Source organism: Rhipicephalus sanguineus, chromosome 7 (genome assembly GCF_013339695.2).
Source record: "Rhipicephalus sanguineus isolate Rsan-2018 chromosome 7, BIME_Rsan_1.4, whole genome shotgun sequence".
Classification (NCBI taxonomy): Eukaryota; Metazoa; Arthropoda; class Arachnida; order Ixodida; family Ixodidae; genus Rhipicephalus; species Rhipicephalus sanguineus.
The window spans coordinates 159,335,723-159,361,706 of NC_051182.1; the positions used below are offsets into that span (position 1 = coordinate 159,335,723).

Sequence of the window (25,984 nt, forward strand, 5' to 3'; positions counted from 1 at the left end):
CACTCTCTTTTGCAGAGGCGCAGGACGAACCAGGCCCTGATCTCGATGGGCGGGGACTACCAGTCGGCAGCGTACACTTACGAGAACATCGACACCCTCATTCGGTACATCAACGCAAAGGTGACTCGCTCTCACTCGCTATTTTATTCACTCTCATTAGTGCTATGGGAAAAAATTTCGAAGATGGCGCGCTGGCGTTGTTACAAGCGTTTGACCAGCACTGCTCGTCTCGTTCCTAGAACCATAGGCATGCCCACGGGGGGAGGGGAGAGTTGAGGGGGCAAGGGCAGCAAGGGGGGCGACAAACCGTTGATCAGTTGGGCCTGTCCCGTCATTGTTTGTTGTGCAGAATTATGGCCGGGCAGGTTTCTTGATGATAATGGCGGCCAAGGACCACTGATGTTGCATTCCAAGAACTGTTTGCTTTCCACCAATAACCCATATATGCCCAAACTCAGAAAAAATGAGAAAACAAATATTTTTTTTCACAGAAAGTCTACTTCTGCCCTCAAAAGAAAGCACAAGTTCTTTATTTACTGCCAGGTAAACGCAACACTGTTTTTCAAGCCGTCCTATACATATAGGACACTGGGTATTAGGGGTGCTATGTGCGGGTGTGGTAAGCCTTGAAACATTTCACGTGCACACCGACATTGCACTTCTTCCTCTCCGTGACGTCTTTCACACAAAGCCCGCGTTTGCCCGGAGAAAGCGGTCGGCACGTGGCAGCATGAAAAGCAAGCAAAGTCTAGGCTTGCACACGTTGAGAATGAGTCTTGCTTGATGTGCTGTAGGTGGTGCTAGTCATCAGCTAAAGAAATAGCCATGTTAGAGTGCATCAAAGAAGCGTCCTATATGTAGGACACTGGTCATATATGGCTTAGCACCGCAGAGCTGTGGACCAAAAGCAGGCCGTTGGGAGAAGCACATATTGTAGTAAAACAGCCATCTGTGCTAGTTGGGCATTGGTATTATTTACAGTACAATAATACTAGCCCCGAGCAAGATGCCGTAGCAGGGTGGTATTGACACCAGTAAAATCCAAAATAACACAGTAGTAAATGAAAACAAAGCTACAAGAAGACATGATTTGTAAAACAAGAACTAAAGTATAAATACATAGCAAAGTATTAAGCATAAAGAAAAAAAAGACGACCATAGCGATAAAAACTTCGCGCACTATTTTCAATGAGCACCTGAATTCATTGGTGATGACAACTGGTTCACCTTAATGCATAAAATGGGGCTCACTAACAAACAGGAATTGCCATTTTTTGGGCGCGTTGGTAAACAGAATTCGAAAACATACTCAGCGCCAGCAGACAAATACGTAGGAGAGACGACACCACAATGTGCAAACTTCAACAACTTTATTTCCAGGAAAACTCAACCTATTTATCCGTGCACAGTGGCGCCCATAGGTCGGCAAACTCACTCATGAGTCGACTCACTCAGACTCACTCAGACTCATATCGAGACGTGAGTCTGAGTCTGAGTGAGTCCGGGTGAGTAAAGTTTTTGCGAGTCTGAGTCCGAGTGAGTTTGGTTGGGAAAAAGTTTGGTGAGTCTGAGTCTGAGTGATTCCGGTTGAGGAAAATTTTGGTGAGTCTGAGTCCGAGTGAGCCCTAAGGGCAAAATATATTGCATGAGTGAGTCTGAGTGACCTCCACTTTTTTTGCCGACCTATGGTCCTATCTACTCAACTTTAGCATCACTATCAGCCCTATGTCAGCTCACGTTTATGCTCCCGTATACTACCGCATACTTAAACTCGCTACCGTTCATACATCAGCTCAATATTTATTGATCAGGGGCGTGAGTTGAGGAGGGAGGGGGGGAGGTGCCTTGACCACCCCCCGCAAACTTTTTAACGGGAAGTTACTCATAAAAATATCTCGCGTGAATCATGACTTTCAATAAAAAGGTCCTATTGAACTGCAAACTCAGATAACTCGTATTTGAAGGTACGAGATCAAAAGGTGCTAAGTAGCGCACCGATAATGCGAGATATTGGCGTCAAAGAGCATTGACATTATGGTAGAAAAAGGATAATTAAATGCTAACGGACTCATGAGTCGACTCACTCAGACTCACTCAGACTCAGATCGAGCCGTGAGTCTGAGTCTGAGTGAGTTCGAGTGAATAAAATTTTGGTGAGTCTGAGTCCGAGTGAGTCCGGTTGAGAAAAATTATAGTGAGTCTGAGTCCGAGTGAGTCCGGATGAGGAAAAGTTTGGTGAGTGTGAGTCCGAGTGAGCCCTGAGGGTAAGATATGCTTCGTGAGTGAGTCTGAGTGAGCTCCACATTTTTTGCCGACCTATGGTGGCGCCACATCCGTCCAGTCACCTGCCAACCGTAAAGGCTGTCTTCTTATCTAACAGGTCAATTGATGGGGTGCTAACACACGTGTCACTATTGCGAGAGATAGCTTGCGCTTCAATAATCTCTCGAATATCTTTATCTCTGTGCTTGGCTAGAACAGTGCATGAATCATACATTGGTGCGCATTGTGGTGTCGTCTCTCCTACGTCCTTGTCTGCTAGCGCTGAGTATGTTAGCAAACAGGGACGGAAAGAAAGAAAAAAAACATGGCTGATCCCTCCGACATAGGAATCGGTATAACACGAAAGTGAAACGTGTCTTCACACAAGTAGTGCTTATTGTGTAGTGATATATGAGAGCTTGTGCAATGTCTACTCGTTTTCGGCAGCTATAGCACCGTTTGACGTGGATGCACCCATGTTGACAGCATGTCTCTATCGCGACGACTAACGCCCATGATCATGATTAAACCGTTGTGGTAGCTGACGGTGTGAACATATATTTGAACACAGCGAATCGTGAATGCCGCGTAAGGATGATATCAACAAGCTCATAATCAACACTGGTACCCGGTATCCACTTCTTCAAAGCGTCGTCAAATAAGGAGAGAAATGGCACGGTGTGCACTTTCTAGTAATGGGTAGCCGACGCCTGTGCTCATGCATAGATAACGCACACTACGCTTCAGCAACACGGGAGGTAGAGGCTCGTAGCCTGAGCCGCAAACGCGTGCGTCCCGCTGGCCTCTGTCTCGCAGGCGCTGCTCTCGCTCCACCAAGGCACGACATTCGCCCGTCGAAATCGCGTCCTTTCTGCAACGCGTATTGCAGCAGTTTTGTTAGTCGGTGCGGAGAAATCCCGTTGGTGCACGTGGAAGCTGCACTACTCCGATGAGCCGACGCACGCTAACACGAAGCCAAAGGCAAAGAACGTAACCGCGTCAAGGGTGCCTCGGCGACGCCAGCGCGGCCAGTCTAGCTCTCTGGTATCGAGACGCTTTAACCATGACCTCCGATATCGCATGGAATCGCGGAGTAAGCGCTAGTAAGTGTCGATCGTGAAGCATTACTTCCTTTCACATCTCACAGACGGCGGCACCATCACGCTCCGCCCGCCGCGAAATAGAATACGTGAAAGATATAAGGCGCGTTCGCGCCTTGTCTACTATCTCCCGAGCTAGCTTAGTCGGTAGCGCGTCGGGCGCTTACCCTCGTGGCCGCAACGTCGTGGGTTCGATTCATAGCGGGGGTATCCTTTCCTTGATTTTCCTCTTTCTCACCCGTGGGCGTCCATTTTATCAACGTCATATCCCTGACGGGTGTACTTGGTGGACCCCGGCATAAAACACTTTCGTGTTAAAAAAAGTGCGCCTGTGCCGTCGTTTTTTCTTCCTTTGACCCTGTTTGTAAGTGCGTCCTATTTTTCGTATTAAGATGAAGAGCACGTCATTTTCAATCTTGTGTCCATTGCGAAGCTTGTTTTCTTTAGTACTCAGCCAACAGGGTGATTTGAGGGCGCGGGGGGGAGGGGCGCTGCCGTAAGACTTCGCACCCCTCAATCGAGAACCCCGCGCACACGTATGCCCAGAACTATATTTTACTTCAATTTCAGTAGTGCATACCAACGAGCCAAATTCAACACGCTACTGCTTCCGCGCGTCTATTACTTCCCTTCATTATTCACGGCGCAACACTAGACAATGACGAAAAAGAGACCGAAACAACACGAACAGAAACTCACAAGTGGTTTATCAGAAACAGGAACGTCACTTACATACTTCATCGTCGCAAGCACACCTGGTGGTAACTGAACACGTGGACATTTTGAGACGCCGTGATCCGCTATTGAATGTATATTTGTATCAACAACAAATATCAGTGTCGGGAAGCCTTAGGGACACTAAAGAGAACGACATTTCTCGTATTAGTAAATTGCTCTTTCACGATAACAGAAAAACCACGCTTGCCGCGAGAAGACTCTTGGTAAGCGAGAAAACGCGCAAAAAGAAAATGCGAGTGGCGACACAACCTTGAACTTCTAGCACCAATCACCGTGACGTCATAGATTTTGACGTCGTCTCCATGGGCATGCGTCGTTCCAAATCGGTAAAAATGAAGTATACACTATCCTCTGAAGGGGCCAGAGACTTAACATACCAAGTTTCAGGAAATCTCGTTGAGCCGATGTCGCCAAATTGCGAAAATTTCGCTTTCAGATCCGTGACGCCACGCGCAGGGATTTCGGCGCGAAGTTTAAGAGCGAAACTTTAACGTTGATTTTTCTCCTCTATTAATGAACACATGACGGCGAAGTCAACGTCGTTAGAGCTTTCAGAGTACCAGTCATACATCTAAACTGATTCATTGTGTCACTTTAGTGTGCCTTAACGACAGCTGTGAGTTCGCGCCCGTGTTGTTTCGGTCTCTTCTACGTCCTTGTCTAGTGTTGCGCAGTGAATGATGAATCATTACCAAACTCGCCCAACTGTCACTTGTCTCATTACTTCCCTGTCTGTGCAGCACCAGCATCTTCCCAAGGTTCACGCCTTCTACTCGACGCCATCGTGCTACCTCCGCTCGCTGCTGGAGACCAACGAGGCGTGGACGGAAATGGACGAGGACTTATTTCCCTACACCGACGGCATACCCGGAAGCGGGCCCGTCCACTCCCCGCATCAGACGGCCTACTGGACGGGCTACTTCAGCACCGAGCCCCACTTCAAGCGCACCGTGCGGAGAGCCAACGGCGTGCTGCAGGCCTGCAAGCAGCTCTCCGTCCTGGGCTTCGTGCACAGCAAGGACATCCGGGTGTTCCGTAAGAGCTTTGTCGTATTGCTTATATAGTGATTAAGGGACACTAAAGAGGAAAACAATGTTTCTCGCGTTAGTAAAACATTCTTTCAAAATACTAGTAATTATTGATGAGTTACGGCTAAGCTACTTATTTCTAAACCTATTCCTACAGCAAGCTAATTAATTTCTTAACAAGACACCGTCCGATTCATGGCCGATCCCCCGGAATGGGTTGCGCCATGTAGCTCAGGAACAACAACAACAACAACTAAAAACACAACTCTTGCAGCCAGAAGACGCTTGGCTAGCGACAAAATGTGGAAAAAGAAAACGTAGGTGGCGACGCCACCTTCATGTTACCGCGCAAAGTCGCTGTGACGTCATAGTTTTGACGGTGCATACAAGGTGTTACATAGTTACTTATCGGTCAAAATTAAGCAGATTGTCCTCTGTGGGGGTCAGATTCTTAACGTACTATTTTTCAGAAACATTCATTGATCCCATGTAGAACAAAATGTAAAAAAAGCTCTTTAAAATCTATGACGTAACTCTGATTTTCATGCGGAGATATTTCAGCACGGAAACTAACTATAAAACTTTGATCCTCTGATTCCCTCTACTTTGTCTTGAATCTCCCATTAGTATTTCGAGCGTCACATTTTGCACAGATGCTCACTATGTCTACACTATCTTAAACTAGGCTTTGTACGCGGCCGAAAAGTTTGGTTCAGTTGTCGTTTGGCAGCTTCGCAACAGCAATGTCCCCGAAGAGAATGTTTCGACAAATTGTCTCAGTTTCCATGCTTAACTTCAGCCAAATGCCTTTCTTTCATTCATTCATTCATTCATTCATTCATTCATTCATTCATTCATTCATTCATTCATTCATTCATTCATTCATTTCTTTCTTTTTTTTCAGAGGAAAACGTGGCCCTTGCCCAGAACAACGAAGTGATAGCGTATGTGGGTGGCATCCTTTTTCCTTCTTATTCGCGTATTGAGACTCTAGCGGCTAGCGCGCTAACGAGTTTCTGAAGCATACCACGTGACTTTGCAGGGGATGCGAGAGGCCCGAAGTGCTGCTGCAGCACGAGGCGCTACTGAACAACGGAATCGCTCGTTGCCAAGTGAGTATTGTCCACGGAGTTCACACGTAAATTATAAGGCCGACAAGGAGAGACACTTATCGCCTTGTCAGAACTCGCAGCTACATCTGACACAAAAGCAGTCGTCCCAATAGCACGCAATAAAGGAAAAAAATGAGTCATGCTAATAAAGAAATAAAAGGTGCGTTGAGGAAGAGGCAAATATTGGTTGGCTTATGGGTTTTAACGTTTCAAAGCGACTTACGGTATGAGAGACGTCGTTGGAGAGGACTCACCCGCCACAGTGGTCTAGTGGTGATGGCGCTCGACTGCTGACCCAAAGGTCGCGGGATCGAATCCCGGCCGCGGCGGCCGCATATCCGATAGAGGCGCATATACTAGAGGCCCGTGTAGTTAGATTTAGGTGCACGTTAAAGGACACCAGATGGTCAAAATTTCCGGAGCCCCCCACGGCGTCCTTCATAATCATATCGTGGTTTTGAGACGTAAAACTCCAATAATTATTATTATTAGAATTAGCGTAGGACTACCTATAATTTTGACCACTCGGGCATCTCTAAAGGGGTTACAAACCACCCGTCGGGCATGGTGAAAGAACGCATCCTGCGGAAAGCAGTTACCGTTATGAACAGCTCAGCCAAACTTTGCGGTCGTAGGTGGCATGGAGTTTAGAAGCGGAGCGCGAAGTTGCCATTTTCTCAGGGGTCCTCTTTTCGTACGGAGGCATGTGCCCACTCTCGTTCGAGCTGCCGGCGCCTGCTGTCTGGCGTCACACAACTGATGGCATGCCATTGGCCAGCAGCCGACATAATAGAAGAACGGCGTTTCGATCAGATGCGCTCCTTGCCACGGGGTACCGTCACGTGCCGGCGCCGCGCTCCATAGTCTGCTAACGCTACGCAGTACCCACACAAGTGCGCACTGGAATCGCAGCGGGAGAGAGCGATCGCGTTTTATCACGCGCGCCCAAGTTCATTACGCGGGCTGACGTAAACTGTTTACCTCTGTGACGTCAGGACGAGGGAAGAAGGAAAGCGCTTAAAGCGTGCGACTAATTCCTGTAACTCCGCTCGCTCTCGACGGATTCAAACACTCTTTGCGGCAATTGATTCGTGAGGCAATGAAGTCCGATACTGAGGTCATCCGATGATTACTTGGAAAAGTGGTTCAGGACTCCTTTAACATCCACTGACATCACACACTATTCGGGCTCCTAGCATTTCACTGCCGCAGCTGGGATCGCAGCAGTGCGACCGCCGCAGCCTTGATCTAACCCGCGTTTTTTGGACCAGCAGCCGAGCACCGTATCTACTAGGCCACCGCTACAGTTAAAGAGGAAACGACCTGTCTTCCTAAAAAGTTGTAACCTTGTAGCAGTTAAATAAGATCTGGTTATAGTCACTACAGTTTCAGTTGTCTCCGAAATTCATAAATCACTTACGGGTACAAAGTTGCGAGAAATCTCTGTCGAGACCAAGCGAATCGCGCGATAATCTTTAAGGGGCTGCAAGTGCCGTAAAACGTAAATTAGATTTTCGCAGGAAAAGTGATCTAACACTTATCATATATTTCTTAACATTTACATAGTTGCGTCAGTAACTTAATATTTGACCGGTATTACCATTTTCGAGTCTTTTTGAAACAACGTCAAGTGTTGTGGTATCGCACTCCTTTCCTTAAGCGAACACAACATTGCACGTGGAATAATAGCATATGCCATGAAGAAGTTAGTCATTGACGCAATGACCAACCCTTTCATATTTAAGACGCCAAAGATGATGAGGAGCCTCTGACGAAGATAGGTCCAGCTATCGAAACGTCGCGCCGCATGTCTGATGCACCCATTCCTGTTCATTCAATCTGTATATCTGATACGGCGTGGGCATCCGACTTTCTTTGTCGACAGAGTTATACAATTATCTCTCCAATGACGCTGCACTTTTCTTCTTCTGGTACAGCGCGTGATGGACGAGGCCCTTCGAGCCGTCGTGTGGGAAGGGAACTCGGTGAGTCAGCTCCGGTTCTCCCACTGCCTCGAGGCCGAGGACGACTGCAAGCCGGTGGACGCCGACGAGGCGTGGCTGCTGGTGTACAACCCCCTCGCCTACGCCTACACCACCCACATACGGTTGCCGGCCAAGGAGGGATACTCATACCTGGTTGACGGACAGAATGCTCAGGTATCGCGAGATGTCGCAAATTCGATGCTGTCAGGTGCATGGTGATCATATCCAATTAGACAACGCCGCAGGAAGAAGCGGCGTTCGGTGATCGCGGTCTGAAAGCTATTCTTGTTAAGCTAGGAAGGACACAAGAAAGAAAAAAAAACGTATGAATGGAAACGTAAGCGCGTGTGTTTGCCGTGACGTGGTGTCGTGCATGTTGCCCAAGTGATAGGGGCAGACCACTGAGGCTTGAAAAATGCTGCGCTGCCATACGCTTCGGCCGACACACATATATATGATAACTGTTGTCCTGTCACTATATTGCAGTTGTTAAAATGACTGGTACTCTCACTGTAGTGAGCGCCTTTGTCTTTTATCGTTCTTTTTGTTTTTTCAGAGGAGGCACACAGCTAGGTTAGAATTTCACTCAACACAGTTGATAGCACAGTAAACACTGTTGTCAGTACATAGTACGCAGATGTGAGCCAAGTTCTCGTTAGGCGTCGACGCGTACAAAGTGTCCCGCCGCTGTGCAATATCTTCCGCAGATCTTGTCGGCAGAGGACAAGGTGGACGAAGTGGTCTTCTCGTCCCGGCTCGTGCCCCTCGGTGTGACGACGCACTACGTGCAGAGGTCGAGAGACTCTCGAGGCACGGCCAAGATACCGGAGGTGTCCAAAGTCGAGAAACCCAGCAAGATGACCGTCATCAGGAACAAGGTCGGTGAGCATTAATGATACAATCTCGAAATACAGAACGTGTACGCCTTTTTTTTTTTTTACGCGCTACACTAGACTTTGTTGACTGCCTCGATGACGTCAGCGTATGGCTCCCTCAGGCTCATTTGCATATCCTAAAGGGATCACGGATGGAACTTCCGGTCCCCGTCACGTGCGGGATAGTCACGTGACCTGAGCCGAAACGTCACGTATGACGTTAGTGCTAGAGCGGCACTTCGCTGTCTACTCTGCTTCTAGCAGTAGTGATGCTGGCCGAATGGATAGCTTGCACGTGACGTAATGTACGCAGCTTCTTAACGTACTTGCACTCTAACATGTCGGCTTTGATGACGTAAGGACAGCATAATCACGTTCCATTTAATCTGCTTCAGTGTGATAACGATGCGGCTGGAACGTTAGTGGTCCCTGTGTGTGAATAACGAAAGCATTTGCATGCTATGTACTGATAACATTAACGTGACTTCACAAACATCGCGTACCACCATGCGGGGCTCCAACATGGCGGTTTTAGTGAAATCGGTGCATGCCATCTATAGCGAGAACCTCGGAGCGGGACGTCGTATGCTGCTGGTTGGTGACACATGCCAACCACTGACACTGGCACAGATGGATGTACTTATGCAAGGCCAGGCAGAACATTTTCCTTTCATTCAAATCTTGGCGGTTACATGACTTCACACGTGACGTTTCTGCTCAGGTCACGTGACTCTCCCGCATGTAACGGTGACCGGAAGTTTCGCTGCTGTGCTCTTTGGGATATGGAAACACGCTTCGCGCTACCCTTGCGGATCGCCTTGATGACGTCAGTGCATGGTTCCCAAGGGTAGACCGCAGTGACGTCATCACACCCGCCATTTTAGTGTACTGATACAGCACGTCGAGAGTCTGCCTGTAAGCAAGAAACAATATAGCATGACAGGCGCCTATTGGGCTGAGAGACAAAAATGATAAGAGGGATAATCAGCGGCCTGATCCGTAAAGCTTTCAGTGCGTGAGTACTCTTTTTCAATTGGGCAGTCGGATTAACTGAAAATGCGCACTAATGATTGCTTGAAACTTTCTCTTACAAAAAATTCCGTAACGTAAGGTGTTTTTGTGAATACGGGTCCCACTAAAGAAGTGCCACCGTCAAGTGCAAATCGATATGGCGTGACAGCATCGTCCACTGACGTCACAGTGGCTGCCATGTTTGGGTACTAGCACAGCAAGGAGGAGCTGCTTCCGTGACGTCACGTGCTAATGGTCGGCTTTTTCAGCGCTACCGCCTGTTGGTGGACTCGACCACGGGCTACGTGCGTGGCATCATGGTCAAGGGTGGACTGCAGGTGACGCTGCGACACCTGTTCCTCTCCTACCACGCGTACCAGGGAAGCAGCCGCAAGCCGTCCGACAGTCGCGTGCTCAACCCCGTCAACGATGACCCGTTCGACTTGGGGAACAACGTCACGTACCACATCACGCGAGGGCCAGAGGTGAGACCGGCGTGACACACGGTAGATTGGTTCGTTTCCACGTAAGACGCGAACACGTAAAGATCAGCAGTTCTCGAGTATTATTGCCAACAGCATTTTGTATCTATTGACAGCCCACTGTATGTGCTTGACTTGAGCAACATAATTCGTGTGCGTGGTACCAGACGTTGTGTGAACATTGCTGATGTGAAAAGCTGCGACTAAAACGCCCCACAGAGTAAAAGGACCTAGGACGACGTGCTACTATCTACTGACATGTTTTATTCTGGAAAACATATACTTAGAACTCAGTAATCTCAATAAACCAAACGAGTCGACATAAAAAGCTATGACCACGCTAACGCTCAGCACAATCATTAAATGTGTCATCCGAGAAAGGCCACCTCAGCTTCCTGCAGATAAGTAAAGGATGGCTTATGCAACTAGGCCCCTCCCTGCTGATATGGAAGGCCTCGGCTATCTCCCTCTGTCTAGAGCCCTTGCGCCTGTACCAAATGTAGTCAACCACAAAAGTTTACGGACCACGCGAGCGCGTTCCAAACTGCCTCTCCGCGCCACCTAGCGTTGCGTCACCTACCGTCGACCGGAGCGCTGGCCCGGAAATGAATCTTGTTGTTATGCACTAGCATATCAATTTCCTACAGGCAATTAATGAAGCTATGAAACATTAATGAAGCTGATGTGGTAAGCAAACATTGAAAGAAGCATGTGCGTGAGATTATCGAAGCTGAGACGATTCAAAGGTTGGGTGATGCATGTGTCAGTTCGCCGTCAATCATGTTATCGAATAAAGAGTTAACATTTCTTCGATCTGATTTCCAAGATGATAGGAAGTGTATCTGTTTTGACATGCGCATTCATTAGGCTGTTTTTCAGTATATATGTTAGGAAAACTGATCTAATAAGCTGTTGTAAGTTCAGCGCTGTGTGTGTGTCCTTCCTGTGTCCCCGTCGTAACTTTGCGCTGTGTGTTTCACTATGGACAGGAGAGAAGCTCTTCCTGAGCGTCTGTCCATCATTTCTTTTCCGTTCCTGCTGTTTTCTGTTCATGCTTCTACAATGTGTTGCACCAACTAGCCCAGCATCTTGACCTTCATAAAAATCTACGCAGTGGTTCCTGATATAAATGATTTCAGCTTTGCCATGTGTCTAAGAAAGAGCTACATGGCAATGCACGTATCTAGAAAAGAGATACATTGCGATGCACGTAGTCACGATCATAGTCAGGTGCACTGTTCAAAGCACCAGGCGCTCGCTGCTCTACACCTCGCAGGTGCAAGAGTTGCACCAGCGCTACACTCCGTGGCTGAGCCTTGTAGTGCGCCTCTTCGAGAACGAGGACACGATCGAGTTCGAGTGGTCGCTGGGGCCGGTGCCCCTGAGCGACCACAAGGGCAAGGAGATCGTGTGCAGGTTCGCCAGCAGCGTGCAGAGCGGCGAGCTCTTCTACACCGACACCAACGGACGACGCAGCATCGAGAGGAAGTACGGCTGAGTGATTCCACATAAATGTCCTTTTAATGAGCCGATTCAACTTAATGGTGAACATCCATGTAAATACGTAAAGGTTGTTGATTGCATAGTGTACGACGAAAGACAAGACGTAAAGACTCTTGAAGATTGACATATAAATTTCTTTCTTTCTTTCTTTCTTTCTTTCTTTCTTTCTTTCTTTCTTTCTTTCTTTCTTTCTTTCTTTCTTTCTTTCTTTCTTTCTTTCTTTCTTTCTTTCTTTCTTTCTTTCTTTCTTTCTTTCTTTCTTTCTTTCTTTCTCTCTCTTGAGCTGGTGTTAATAAGCAAGCAGAATTCTGTTCATTATTTCTAGAACGCAGTAATAGAAGGATAAGAAGATCCGACAGGAGACAACCACGCGCTCTGGAAGCAAGAAATTACATCTCAATTAACGTCAGCTATAGCCAACTGCATCCTAATTCGTGGCCCTCTAAAGCATTCTATCCTCCCATTTCATCCTCACAGTCTGCCCAGTCAGCCTCTGTAGTTTTCACTTTCATAAGTTTGATGCGGCAATTTTTATCGGTTAATTTGTTTATGCAGCGTGTAAAGTGCCACAATGAATTAAACAAAAATATTTCGTATATCAAGATTTGATAAGTGCGCTCATAAAAAATTCTTTGACATGAATCGATCTTTCGTGAAAGCAGGCAGTAATACAAAAGAATCCCGCACATGGCTTCTTGTCCACGGTTTCAATTATAGAAAGCGTAATTAAGAGTCGTTAGTTAATTACAAAAATGATGTGTCTCTCTCACTCACATCAGGAGGCTTGAAGGCAGTCCTGTGGCCTCCAACTTCTACCCGGCAACTTCGTGGGCATTTGTAGCGGTAAGTGAACATGAGTGGTGTGTTTAATAATCTGCGGGGCAGTAAAGATTTCGCTGTAATGCTAATGCTCTGCAGTTATTTGAAGCTTTTTCATATTAATCGAATATTTTGCCATTAGATTCAATTTTCTAACCGAACGACCAATATTCGTGAAAAGGAATGCTTAAAAATAGTTTACGATTATTTATAATCGTGAACTCTGCGCGTTTGACCATAAAAGTGGAGCAAGATGGTGGTAATTAGAGTTCATCATACGTGGGCAGTATTAAGACAAAAACTTGTGGGACGCTCGAGCTTCGCCTTCAAGAGTAGAACGCTATAGCGTAATCGAGCCTCGTGCGCATCGCCTTCTCAACTGCTAGCCTGGCTTCGGTTCACGATGCATGCCTCTACCATGCTGCAAGGAAACGAACGTCTGTGCGAGTAGCACTGGCCGTTTCAAACTGTCCTACAATGCCCACTGCAAGTACAGTTGTTAGATCCCCACTACGCCATAATTCTTCCTTTTGCGAATCAGCGAAGGGCCCACTACGCCTCCGTAAGGCAACACGCGAACCTACGCAGCTGCTCACTTTATTGATGCTCTTGCTGCTGATGATGATTAAATATGTTTGAGCGCTTTGTAATGGGTGGGCCTTTTAGACACCCGCTCGTTGCGCAATTCACATGTTTTGACGCCTTGCGCTATTCTATGCTTCTGCCCAGGCCCGTAGCCAAGGGGGGGGGGGTGGCTAGGGACACGCCCCCCCCCCCCGAAATTTTGGTGAAGTAGGTGTTTTCACCAAAATAAATAATGAAAACAAGTGTTTTTCTCAAATAGTCAAGGTTTTCAGCAAGTACCCCCCCCCCCCCCGGCAAAATTTCCTGGCTACGGGCCTGCTTCTACCACGCAATCTATTATATTATAACGCGTGTATACGCATGTATACATGCGGAGACTCCTCCCACTACAAGAAATTCGTGTAGTGTTTTTTTCGAACCAGTTTCAAGCAATGAGGTGGCTCTGTAGTAGAACACCTGCCTGCCGCGCAGAGGGCCTGGGTTCGATTCTCAATCGAACCAAATACTCTTATTATTTATTCTATTTGCATCTTTCTCGATTTTTCGGTCACGGACAACGCTGATTCCTCGCTCACAACCAACAACGCCGACGCCGACACCGGTATTTCTGCGAAACTAGCTATATTTTTAACGCTATCGCGTTAAAACATGAATTGCGCAGTGCAGCACGTTACATTGATCAAGAAATCACGCTTCTTGCTAAGCCACGCTCATCCGTACCCACCGCGACGACTGCACTACGCGAAAGATGTGCCTAATGTTACCAAGGGTGCATTTCTGCTTTAAATTATGCTGCTAAATGTAACCTTTCCAGCTGTTATATAACTCCCAGAGCTCAAACGACCAGAAACAAAGCGTTACACTGGACGAGTTGGTGCATTTCAAACTGCAATAAAATAAGCGGAAAACATGAAAAATTGAGTGAAGTGTTCTACTGGACGAACTCAACGATGGAACCAGCATCCAGCTAGTCCCGACCAGCTAGTCCAGACGACGAAACACCTAGTCCCGACGGGAATAGCTGGAACTTGTACACGGGAAGCGTTCAGCTAGACCAGTGGTTCTCAGCCGTGGATGTTTAGGGGACCCCTTGTGGACCGCTGGAAGTGATGACGGACCTTTTTCAGTGAGAGAAAAGGGGGGTCTTACATTAACGCAACATGCAGCGTGAAATATGTGCCTTTTATATCTCCCTGGCTTGAATGGTCAAATTAAATGTGCCACGCCAATTCGATCGCAACAACTCGTCAATAAGTTGTGCGGTTTGCAGGCACATTCAACCTGTTTTTTACTATATTTGCTCATCAAATATGCAAGCCCAGAAAAAGTATGCTCGCGTGCATATGTTGCAGAAAACTGCAACAAACGCTTTACAGCCGTCTAATGAAGAAAGGGAAACATAAGTCAGCTGCGTCGCAATGCGAACGTGTTATGCGGCGAAGCATATCTAAATCAGAAGGGGGCCGCTGTCACGGGACAGTGTGCCTTCAAAAAACACGGTTTTCGCTTGTTTTTATTCGAGAATGGGCTTCGCGGACTCCCAAAAATGGTTTCTCGGAGCCCCATTTGAAAACCACTGACCTAGACTAAGAGACAGGGCTAGTTTTGAGCTGGTCCCGCCGCTAGTCCTGCAGCTAGGCCCGTAGACCATAGAGTTTCCTAAAATGACCTAGAGGGAACTCTGGCGCTGCGATCGTTCAGCCACCATGGGAATGATGGGTAGTACACGGATTTGCCTAGTCTTCGTGCTTGTGGGCTTCGAACGCACTTGTGGCTTTGTTTATTGTTGTGTTTTGGTGTTCCTTTCGAATAAAAGAATGGATCGTTGTGAACTTCGTGACTAGATTTGAATCGGTGAGCCTAAAGAAGTTAAAGTGGTGAAGTGAAACTGCTGATTTTTGCTGGACTTCGTTTTGCGACAAAGCGGATGCAGGCGACGCGGAGCCAAACGGAGCCAAAAGAACGAAGTTTAGACAAATCGGTGTACTACCCATGATTCCCATGCTGGCTGAAGCGCGATGCATTGCAGCTCCCATAGACACTAGCGCCAGAGTTCCCTCTAGTAAGTATTGTAGGAAACTCTATGCCGTAGACCACGCGACTAGTATCGAGCTATTTCCGTCTTCTGGACTAGCTGGACAAGTCCCGGCAGTCCCGTCAGCCAGCGCCGTCATTTGGACCATCTGTACTTCCAGCTAGTCCTGTCGTCCTCTTCACCACTCCCTTCATGTTTTGTGCTAAAGTTTTAAAATTTTAATTGTTGAAGGGTATGAAACACTATTCATTCTGCACGCAGAGCGAGGCCCAGGGTGTCCAACTGACCGTGTTCCCGGACAGACCACAAGGTGCAGCCAGCCTTGCATCCGGCAATCTCGAGTTCCTCATTCAACGTCGACTGCTCGGAGACCGCGGAGTGCCCGTCAGAGGACGCCACTGGCTACACATCGGCACGATCGCAGATTCACAGGTACCGTTACGCATTTTATTTGAAACCTAGGATGACACTCGATTTTTACCATGTACTGAACGGCATAATTGACAACAACTCGTTAATAGCACGAAGCCACAATTAAATCAGTACGATTTCTCATAGCGGAAGGCGTCTTCACTCAATGGAAATTTGTCCTGGTCCGGGGATCGAACCCGGGAGCAATGCCTGAGTTCCACCGAACGCATTTGCAATATTCTGTGCTCATATGTTTCGAGTTGTTGACCGATTCGCCCGCGCGCTGCCGGTTCCTAGCATCGTGGTTAGATGAATTGGTTGGGCGACCGCCCCGGAAAGGCATTGGTGCCGGGTTCAATCCCCGGATCAGGGCGAATTTTGATTCAACTAGAAGCTTTCCTTTCTGAAAAATCCGCACGGATTTCCTTGTGGCTTCGTGCTACAAACGGGTCGTTGTCAATTGTCTCTTTTAATAATCTGTTTGTAAGCGAGGAGTCTTACGTGCACCAAAGCTTCGTTGCAGTTGAGATATTACTGCTACGTTCGCAGTCAAGTGAGAGGGATACAAATGAGGGAAATTAGCGAAGCTTAATCGGAATTGAAAGTTTTGGTGAGAAACGCCACTTTACGTCTGCTACTGTTGCGCGTGAACGCTTTTATGAGTTAAAACAACGGTTTAGTTGATCTGCTTGTTTTCTTGTCTTTAAGGTATCACTGAGATCGCTTGCAAGAATGATTTCTCAGTTTGCACAAGGCCTCGCAGTTTACTTATTGCGTTTCATTTTGACGTAACGCAGGAGTACTTGCGCATCTTCGCCAATCGCCTGGTGTACAGCCCTCAACTCTCTTTAGTGGACGCTCGCCAGCCTTACTTCACCAACCTCACCCAGAGAGAGGTACGTATACAAGTGTCGGTAGAACCTGAATGCTTCTAAGTACACAGATAGTTCAAAACTATACGAGTCACACGTTTAAGGATGTCCTAAAGCGGAGGTGTTAAAGATTATAGAGACGTCGAGTGGCACTTCTTTTTTGTAACACCAGAAGCTACGTGTGGAAAGCAAGGCACAGCCCAAGAACGCGCACAGCTGGAATGTGACGTAAGATTAACGTCAGAAAGAAATGCAGAGAGACATGATGACGCCATGACACGACATCGTCGCTTGGTCAAAGGTGGCCCGATCCCGGAGGCACTGCAAAACCACGTGAGGTGCAGAAAGGTTCCAGTGCCTTCGATCCCGGATGCAGTGCAATGTCACGTTGGGTGCAGGTCCAGTGGGTCAATACAATGGAGTAAGAAGAAAAAGATTTCGCCTTCGAGTCGTCCAAGGCAAATGCGTAAGGAAGCGTGTGATTTTTTTTTCGGCGTGAGGACTCCCGGATTGGAAAAAGAAACTCACAGGGCTTCTTATGAATCGCCTAAGACGACTCGAAGACGACAGCCATCTTCTTTTTCTTCTTTGCCGATGTATTGATCCTCCCGCACTCCCCTCCTAAAGCACCTCACCTAGTTTTGCACTGTCTCCGGGATCGGCCCACCTTTGACCAAGCGACAATGTAATGTGATGACGTCATCACGTGGCGCCACGTTAGGTGACGTCGTGATCTCGTCATATGGTGGCGTCAACACGTCATTATAATTTTTTGCATCACTCGTGTTGACGCCAAGGGACGCCGACGGTCAATTTTCGCGTTTGAGGAGGCATCTAAGGCTTTAACCTTAATAAAGTCGAGTAGCTTCAACAGTTCTTCATAATTGACCATCTCTAACTGCTGCTTGAATGCCTCGCTTTTCGGTTTACGAATGCGTCCGGGTGCAATTTTAACTCGTCCAGTGATTCGGAAGTGTGTTCCGAGTGTGTCTGCCGTGTAACAGAGGCACACTATATTACACAATAGACACACTAGAACCACGCGGGTGTAGCGAAGCCTTCGAGTTGAGTAAGGGGTTGCGCTCTCTATAGCCTTCTAGTGGGTCGTCCTCTTGGGCTCTTCCCTCTCGCGCTCTGAGCTCATGTTCTTGCTTGACTGTCGCCATTGAGCATCGTCGCCGACTGCCGTCTAATAAACACCTCAACAAATTGGTGGAGAGTGCTGTGCTCCCATTCGATGCCCCTGGAGCTACGATCCCGTACCCTACCAACTACCATGCCTCAAGACGCTGCTCAGCAAACGCCTCCTCCAACAACGACCTCCTGCCCCGGTGTCCCCCGCATCCGCGACCCCCCTATCTTCACCGGCGCGGATGGGACCGACGTTGAGGACTGGCTTGCGATGTACGAGCGTGTGAGCGTACCCAATAAATGGGACGAGGCAGGCAAACTCAGCAACTTGGTTTTCTACCTCGCGGGTGTAGACCACGCCACCGATTTCCTTCGTTCCATCGAGGGTGTAAACCACGCCACCGATTTCCCCACGTGGTCTGCTTTCAAGACCGCCATCATCGACGTGTTCGGCCGCCCTGCCCTTCGTAAACTGCAAGCCGAACAACGTTTACGTGAACGAGCTCAGCAGACTGGTGAGTCCTTTACGAGCTACATAGAAGACGTCCTGGACTTGTGCAAGAAAGCCGACGCAGCTATGCCTGAGTCTGACAAGATCCGCAACGTTATGAAAGGCATCGACGACGACGCCTTCACTATGCTGCTCGCCAAGAACCCTCGTACTGTGGCCGAGGTGATCACGCTCTGCCAAAGCTACGAGGAGCTGCGCCGGCAGCGTTTGCTGACCCGTCGACCTGCATCACGCGACGCCGATCTCGCTGGCTTGTCGGCCATTTCTGATCAGTCCGCCTTGCTAGCCGAGATCAAGTCCTTTGTGCGCGAGGAAATTGCCCGCCAGTTCTCCCTACTGGCCTTCCCTCAGCAGCAGCATGTTGAACAGCCATCGACCACGCTGCTGCCTCCCTTACGCCGCGCTATTCAGCAGGAAATCGCGGAGGTCATGCCGGAATATCACCAGCCCCCTCCGGCGCCTGCACCGCTCAGTTACGCGCAAGTTGTAGCCAGGTCACCCCAAGCGATCTCTGTGGCTGCCCCACTTACTTACGCCGAAGCCGTCGCCAGACCTCAGGCCTTTGAAGCGAGTGTGCCGGCTGCGTTTGCCGACGTCATACCTGGGCCACCGATGCAGCCCATCATGCACTCGTATCAGCAGACGCCTCGTCCACCGCGTCCTGCGTCATGGATGGGACCTACCCCGACGAATCGATGGCGCACTTCTGACAACCGCCCGATCTGCTTCGCGTGCGGTTGCGCCGGTCATGTTGCCCGCTATTGCAATCGCGTGCAGCCGCCTCGTGTCGGCTCAACCATCACCAGCCAGTCAAGCCGCCCGTATTACGCTTCACCGCCGCCTATGTCACCGTCGTCTCGCTCAGCTCCATCTACACGCCGTTCGCCGTCACCACGACGCCGATCACTGTCACCGATGAGGCCACGTCCGGTCCCACGTGACCAGGAAAACTAGTCGTCGCAGTCCACGAGGCAAGGGCTGCGACGCTGTCGAACTGCGAAAGCCCTCAGAGAAGCCCATCGAACGTGTTAGACGTGTTTGTGGACGGTGTTCGCGCATCTGCCCTTATCGACACTGGAGCCGCCGTATCCGTTATTGACGCCAAACTTAGCCGATTACTGCGAAAAGTGACGACGCCACTTCCCGGGCTCTCCCTCCGTACAGCCAGCGCCCAAAGTATTCACCCTACAGCGGTGTGCACAGCCCGCGTCATGATTAACGATGCTCTGTACGCCGTCGAATTGATCATAATTCCAGCATGCTCTCACGACGTCATCCTAGGATGGGATTTTCTCTCCCACCACGAGGCCGTGATTCATTGCGCACCAGCCGAAATAGAGCTCTCACCATTCTCTGATCTGACGCCGGCTGACTGTCCATCGTCTGTGAGCAAGGTACTCGTCAAAGACGACACCACAGTGCCTGCAAACTCGTCAACGGCGGTGTCCGTCTACTGCGCCAGTCTCTCCGACACCACTGCACTCCTCTCGCCATCTGACCGCGTTTGCACGAGGAAAGGCTTGCTGGTGCCTTTCGCGACCGTGCAAGTCACTCAGGGCAGCGCGTCAATTTTTGTTATCAACCCATCTCCGTACAGTGTTACGTTGGTGCGAGGAGAATGTCTCGGCACCGTGGAACCCCTCGAAGACGCACAAGTTATGGACGAACCAGATGACACGCACTGCCCCAACTCCAGTACGCTCAGTGCTGTTACCACGTCTGGTTCATCGCCCGATGATGTATTCGCTTCTTCCATTGCTGACAACCTTACGCCGGTCCAGCGTTCCCAGCTTCTGGGTCTCTTGGAAGAATTTCGCGCTTCTTTCGATGTCGCTCAAACTTCTCTCGGCCGCACGTCCACCGTTACGCATCGCATCGACACTGGCGCCCAACCGCCACTGCGGCAACGTCCATATCGCGTATCTCCCACAGAACGCCGCGTAATCAACGAGCAAGTCGACGACATGCTTCGACGCAATGTTATTCGACCATCTAACAGCCCCTGGGCGTCTCCTGTCGTTCTTGTTGCGAAGAAGGACGGTTCTGTGCGGTTCTGTGTGGACTACCGACGGCTCAACAAGATCACTCGTAAGGACGTGTATCCACTACCGCGCATAGACGACGCGATTGACAGCCTACAAGGAGCAGAATTCTTTTCATCCATCGATTTGCGCTCAGGGTACTGGCAAGTACCTATGGCTGATGACGCTCGACCGAAGACCGCCTTTGTCACGCCCGACGGCTTGTACGAATTCAACGTCATGCCGTTTGGGCTGTGTAATGCGCCCGCCACCTTCGAGCGCATGATGGATACTATTCTGCGCAACCTGAAATGGCACACGTGCTTGTGCTACCTCGACGACGTCGTTGTGTTTGCTCCAGACTTCTCCACGCATCTTCAACGCCTCCGGCATGTGTTGACGCGTTTGAGCAACGCTGGTCTGCAACTGAATCTAAAGAAGTGCCGATTTGCAGCACGGCAGCTCACAATACTCGGCTACGTCGTGTCCAAGGACGGAATTCTCCCCGATCCAGCCAAGCTTCGGGCCGTGACCGAGTTCCCGAAACCGACGTCCGTCAAAGAACTGCGCAGTTTCGTAGGACTGTGTTCCTACTTTCGGCGCTTCATTCGAAACTTCGCGACTATCATATCGCCTCTGACGAAGCTCCTCGGAAGTAACGGGCCCCTCCATTCGTGGTCGTCAGAGTGCGACGACGCTTTCGCAACGCTCCGTCGTTTGTTGACGTCGCCTCCCATACTACGCCACTACGACCCTACGGCCCCTACAGAGGTACACACAGACGCCAGCGGTGTTGGCCTTGGCGCTGTCCTTGCGCAGCGCAAACCGGGGTTCCCTGAATATGTCGTGGCATATGCAAGTCGTACGCTTACTAAAGCCGAGACCAATTACACCGTCACCGAAAAGGAATGCCTGGCGATCATCTGGGCCCTTACGAAGTTCCGACCCTATTTGTATGGTCGCCCATTTGATGTCATCACCGACCATCATGCACTATGCTGGCTGTCATCATTGAAGGATCCCTCAGGCCGCCTCGCCCGCTGGGCACTTCGCCTACAGGACTACGATATCCGCGTGCTGTACCGCAACGGACGCCAGCATGCTGACGCCGACGCCCTCTCGCGCTCGCCCTTGCCTGACGACAATACCCCATGCTCGTCACGTAACATTATTGTTTCTTCCATCGACGTTCATACCATCGCTACCGAACAGCCCAAGGATAAATGGATCGCCTCGCTGATAGACTTGCTCACTGATCCGTCGGCAACACCCAGCACTCGCGCGTTGCGTCGTCAAGCCCACCATTTCGCCATTCGTGACGATCTACTGCACCGACGCAATTACAACGCCGATGGCCGCCAGTGGCTACTTGTGATACCCCGCAGTCTGCGTTCTGAAATATGCGAGTCCTTCCACTCTGATCCACAATGCGCGCACTCTGGGGTATCCAAAACTTACCACCGCATTCGACAACGATACTTCTGGCGAGGGATGTACCGCTACGTGCAGAAGTTCGTTCGCTCCTGCCTCGATTGCCAGCGCCGAAAACCTTCAACGCACGTGTCACCCGCTGGTCTACAACCATTACCTTGCCCTAACCGTCCGTTCGGGCGCGTGGGCATCGACTTGTACGGACCACTTCCTCTGACATCGGCTGGTAACCGCTGGGCAATCGTCGCTGTTGACCATCTAACGCGATACGCCGAAACCGCCGCCCTCCCAGCGGCTACAGCACGCGACGTTGCCTCCTTCCTGCTACACCGATTCATGCTGCGTCACGGTCCACCCCAGGAGCTTCTCAGCGATCGAGGCCGTGTCTTCTTGTCGGAAGTCGTCGAAGCCATTCTCAAAGAGTGCCATGCTGTTCACCGCAAAAGTACTGCTTACCACCCGCAGACGAATGGCCTAACCGAACGCTTTAACCGCACGCTCGGCGACATGCTCTCAATGTACGTCGCCGCCGATCACACAAATTGGGATGTCATTCTGCCCTTCGTCACCTACGCCTATAATACCGCCCCTCAAAGCACAACTGGGTTTTCACCCTTCTTCTTATTGTACGGAAGGCACCCGTCGCACACCATCGACACGATACTCCCATACAAGCCGGATTCAACTGAGTGTGCGCCGATTTCTGACACAGCCAGGCTTGCGGAAGAGTGTCGCGAGCTTGCCAAGACTTTTACAACGCAGGAACAAGAGCGGCAGAAGAGCATTCGCGGTGGCACCACCACTTCTGAGTCCACGTTCCTCCCTGGAGCACTCGTATGGCTCTCGGTCCCTACCACTGCAACTGGCCTCTCTTCAAAACTACTGCCGAAATACGAAGGCCCCTATCGGGTCGTCGAGCGCACATCCCCGGTCAACTACGTGATCGAACCCATCGAACCATCTTCGGACATGCGCCGTCGAGGGCGCGACATAGTCAACGTGGAGCGCCTCAAGGCCTACTATGACCCACTCATAGTGACGAGCTGTTAGGTCGCCGGACGGCTCCCTTTTCGTACCCGGGGAAATTGTAGCGAAGCCTTTGAGTTGAGTAAGGGGTTGCGCTCTCTATAGCCTTCTAGTGGGTCGTCCTCTTGGGCTCTTCCCGCTCGCGCTCTGAGCTCATGTTCTTGCTTGACTGTCGCCATTGAGCATCGTCGCCGACTGCCGTCTAATAAACACCTCAACACGGGGAGTACTAGATGTGCTCCGAGTGTCTCTCTCGTGTAACCTAGCTTAACCACCGTAACCTAACCTGACCTAACCGAACCTTTGATTTCAGTGGAGCGGGTTGCGCTCGGGGCTCCCCAAGCACGTTCACGTGCTCACGTTGGAGCGCGTGCCCGGTGAGAAGCTGCTGGTGCGACTCGAGTACCAAGCGCCCGAGATGCCACAATACGTCAACACGACACAGCTGCATATATCGGTATGGGGGGGGGGGGGGGGCATTGTTTTTTTATATTTTTTTCAGACCGGTGTGAGCGCGCACATTCTCACAAAATGATAAGACTCCCTTGACTGTTTTTTTTTTTGTGAATGGACTTGCCACGTATATGACACTCTTGAAAGGAGGCAGAAGTTCAGGGCAAGATGGAAGCCGGGGGATGCAAATTTCTTGAACACGAGGTGTCTCTGCAGCCCACGTTTCAACAAACGCTCTTGAAGCCTTGACGCGGTCTTCAGCCTTGAAGAAAAGACAAGGCCGCTGGTCGAAACATGGGCTCCTACCGGCCACGGTGGTCTAGTGGTTAGGGTGCTCCACTGCTGGCCCGAAGGTCGCGGGATCGAATCCCGGCCGCGGCGGCCGCATTTTCGATGGAGGCGCAAATGCTTGAGGCCCGTGTACTTAGATTTAGGTTCACGTTAAAGAACCCCAAGTGGCCCAAATATCGGGAGCCCTCCACTTCGGCGTCTCTTATTATCCTGTCATGGTTTTGGGACGTTAAACCCCAGTAATTTAAAAAAATGAAATGGCCCCAGCGCCACCCCGTATTCAAGAATTTTTCATTTCTCATTGAAGAGTCATATTAGCTGTAGAAATAATTGGAGAGTCGTGGAAGTCAAAAGAGAGTTAACGCGTCTATCTGTTTGTTTGCTTGTTTTTTATACTGTCAATCTCAAATGGGCCTTTTGCAGAAGTGGGTTATTTGAAGAGAATCATATACGTGGCAAATCTGGACTCACCAAGAAAAGTAACACATAGTGTTTTTTGTTTTGTTTTTGAGTGCAGCGTCGAAGCCTTTAAACGCCGAAATTCAGGTGGAACCAACTCATGTTGTTGACTATGAACGTGCTCCAATACTCGCCATAGGCCATAAGACAGACAGCTAAGCGGGTAACGGCTGTGTCGAATGCCGTGTTAATGCAGTCAATTGGGAGCGTCAGGACATTTATTGCGCGTCTCTCACACCGCAGCTCGTTGTGCCTTGCAAGAAATCTGGCTTCCGACAATATAACTTAGTACATTACGAAGTGTGCGGCAGGCTTTCGCCTTCAAGTGTTTCAGAGTGTAACGTGCTGCCGAATTTTTATTATCATATATGATGAGCTTTCAACAGCGGAGCTGTTTTAGCCGGCCGTAATCAGTCCAACGCGAACAAAAATCCTCAGGTGGGTATGTGCCACACGAATTGGGTAAGCCCCGCTACCGAGTACAGCTGGTGCGAGCGTTAAACGAAAACTCTGCTCGGCGATGTGTAACACGTGACACATGAGAGATAGAGAGAAAGAAAGTGATAGAAAGAAAGATAAAAAAGTCAGTTTCACCGCAAGGGCGAAGCAATGAATGCGATAGCAACAAATTGTAGTGTTACACCAAGTGAGGCTGGCAGCTAACTGTTTTGTATCCGATCTCACGTAACTACAATACGCTGGTGTCGGAGAATACGGCCGCTCCAGGGAGAGATGCTCTCCGCATAGTCACTTCGCGTTGAGAGCGCAGCACGTAGAAGGGTATACGAGCCGCCCGCTGTGATGGCTTTCGAGATAGCGCGCGCGCCAGCGATCGCGACCGCGACCTTAGATTCAAAGTGGCTGCTGGCGCGACAACACCCCCCTCCCCGCCCCCCACCTCGTGTCTTTGCATGGTCGTTAAAGACAGGCGGGGCGTTTCCTGTCTGCTTCGATGGCAGGCCTCCCGAGCGGGGTGATGTTATCGCATGTACCCTCCGAGCGACGGAAATGGACCGGCTCGTTTGACATCTGCTTCTGCCGCGTTCGTCGCCCCCGCTCGCGCGCTTTTATCGGCGGTAGAACATACAATGTGCGGGGGGATCTTATCAATTAGGGTTTCATACTGGAAGGACATGATGACGACGGCGACGGCGAAAACCCGTCGAGACTGTCTATATAACTGCTATCGCAATAAAAGAAAAAGAGAACTATAAAGGAAATAAACACATAAAACATTGAAAGACAGAGAAAGACACAGACAGAGAAAGAGATGGAAAAAACAGAGAGGAAGACATATAAAGAGAGAAACAAAGAAAGAGATAATGAAAGGGAAGAAAGAGAAATAAAGATTGAGCGAGAAGGAAATATAGAGAGAAAGAAATAGAAAGGAACGGATACAAAAATGAGATACAAGAAACACAGAGAAAGAGAAAATTAAAGAGAATCAAAGCAGGCCGTCTAGCTCCGCTCTTCATTCAGGCTTGGCACCAATAGCGCGAAGCTGCCATAATGTTTCATTAGCACTGGCGCTTATGTTTATTGCGTGTGCTCATGCGCAGCGCCTGCTGAAGAACCAGGATATCTACCACATCCTGGAGACCTCGCTGGGATCGACGCAGGACAAGACGGAAATGGTGCGCTTCGTGTGGCGTCGTCGGAGCGGGCAGCTACCAGCCGTCAGCCAGGAACAGCGCATGCGTGTCTGGCTCAAACGCGGCTACCGTCCGCGCTTCGAGGACACCGTCGTTCTGCACCCCGGAGAGATTCGAACCTTCGTGGGGAGAACCGAGAAAGTCCGACCACTGCCCGACAGTTAAAGCAAATAAAAGCAAATAACAAAATG

General features: G+C 49.7%; 1 protein-coding gene across 1 annotated transcript; it reads left to right on the forward strand.

The window, feature by feature from the left end:
• LOC119399211 (lysosomal alpha-mannosidase) lies at positions 1-25,984 on the forward strand. The gene is made up of 13 exons (XM_037666024.2): positions 1-120; positions 4,841-5,135; positions 6,033-6,072; positions 6,171-6,240; positions 8,178-8,399; positions 8,933-9,103; positions 10,381-10,596; positions 11,870-12,081; positions 12,876-12,939; positions 15,797-15,967; positions 16,744-16,842; positions 23,252-23,395; positions 25,701-25,984. The coding sequence occupies exons 1-13, from the start codon at positions 46-48 to the stop codon at positions 25,956-25,958; spliced, it is 2,037 nt and encodes a 678-aa protein (XP_037521952.2). The 5' UTR covers positions 1-45; the 3' UTR covers positions 25,959-25,984.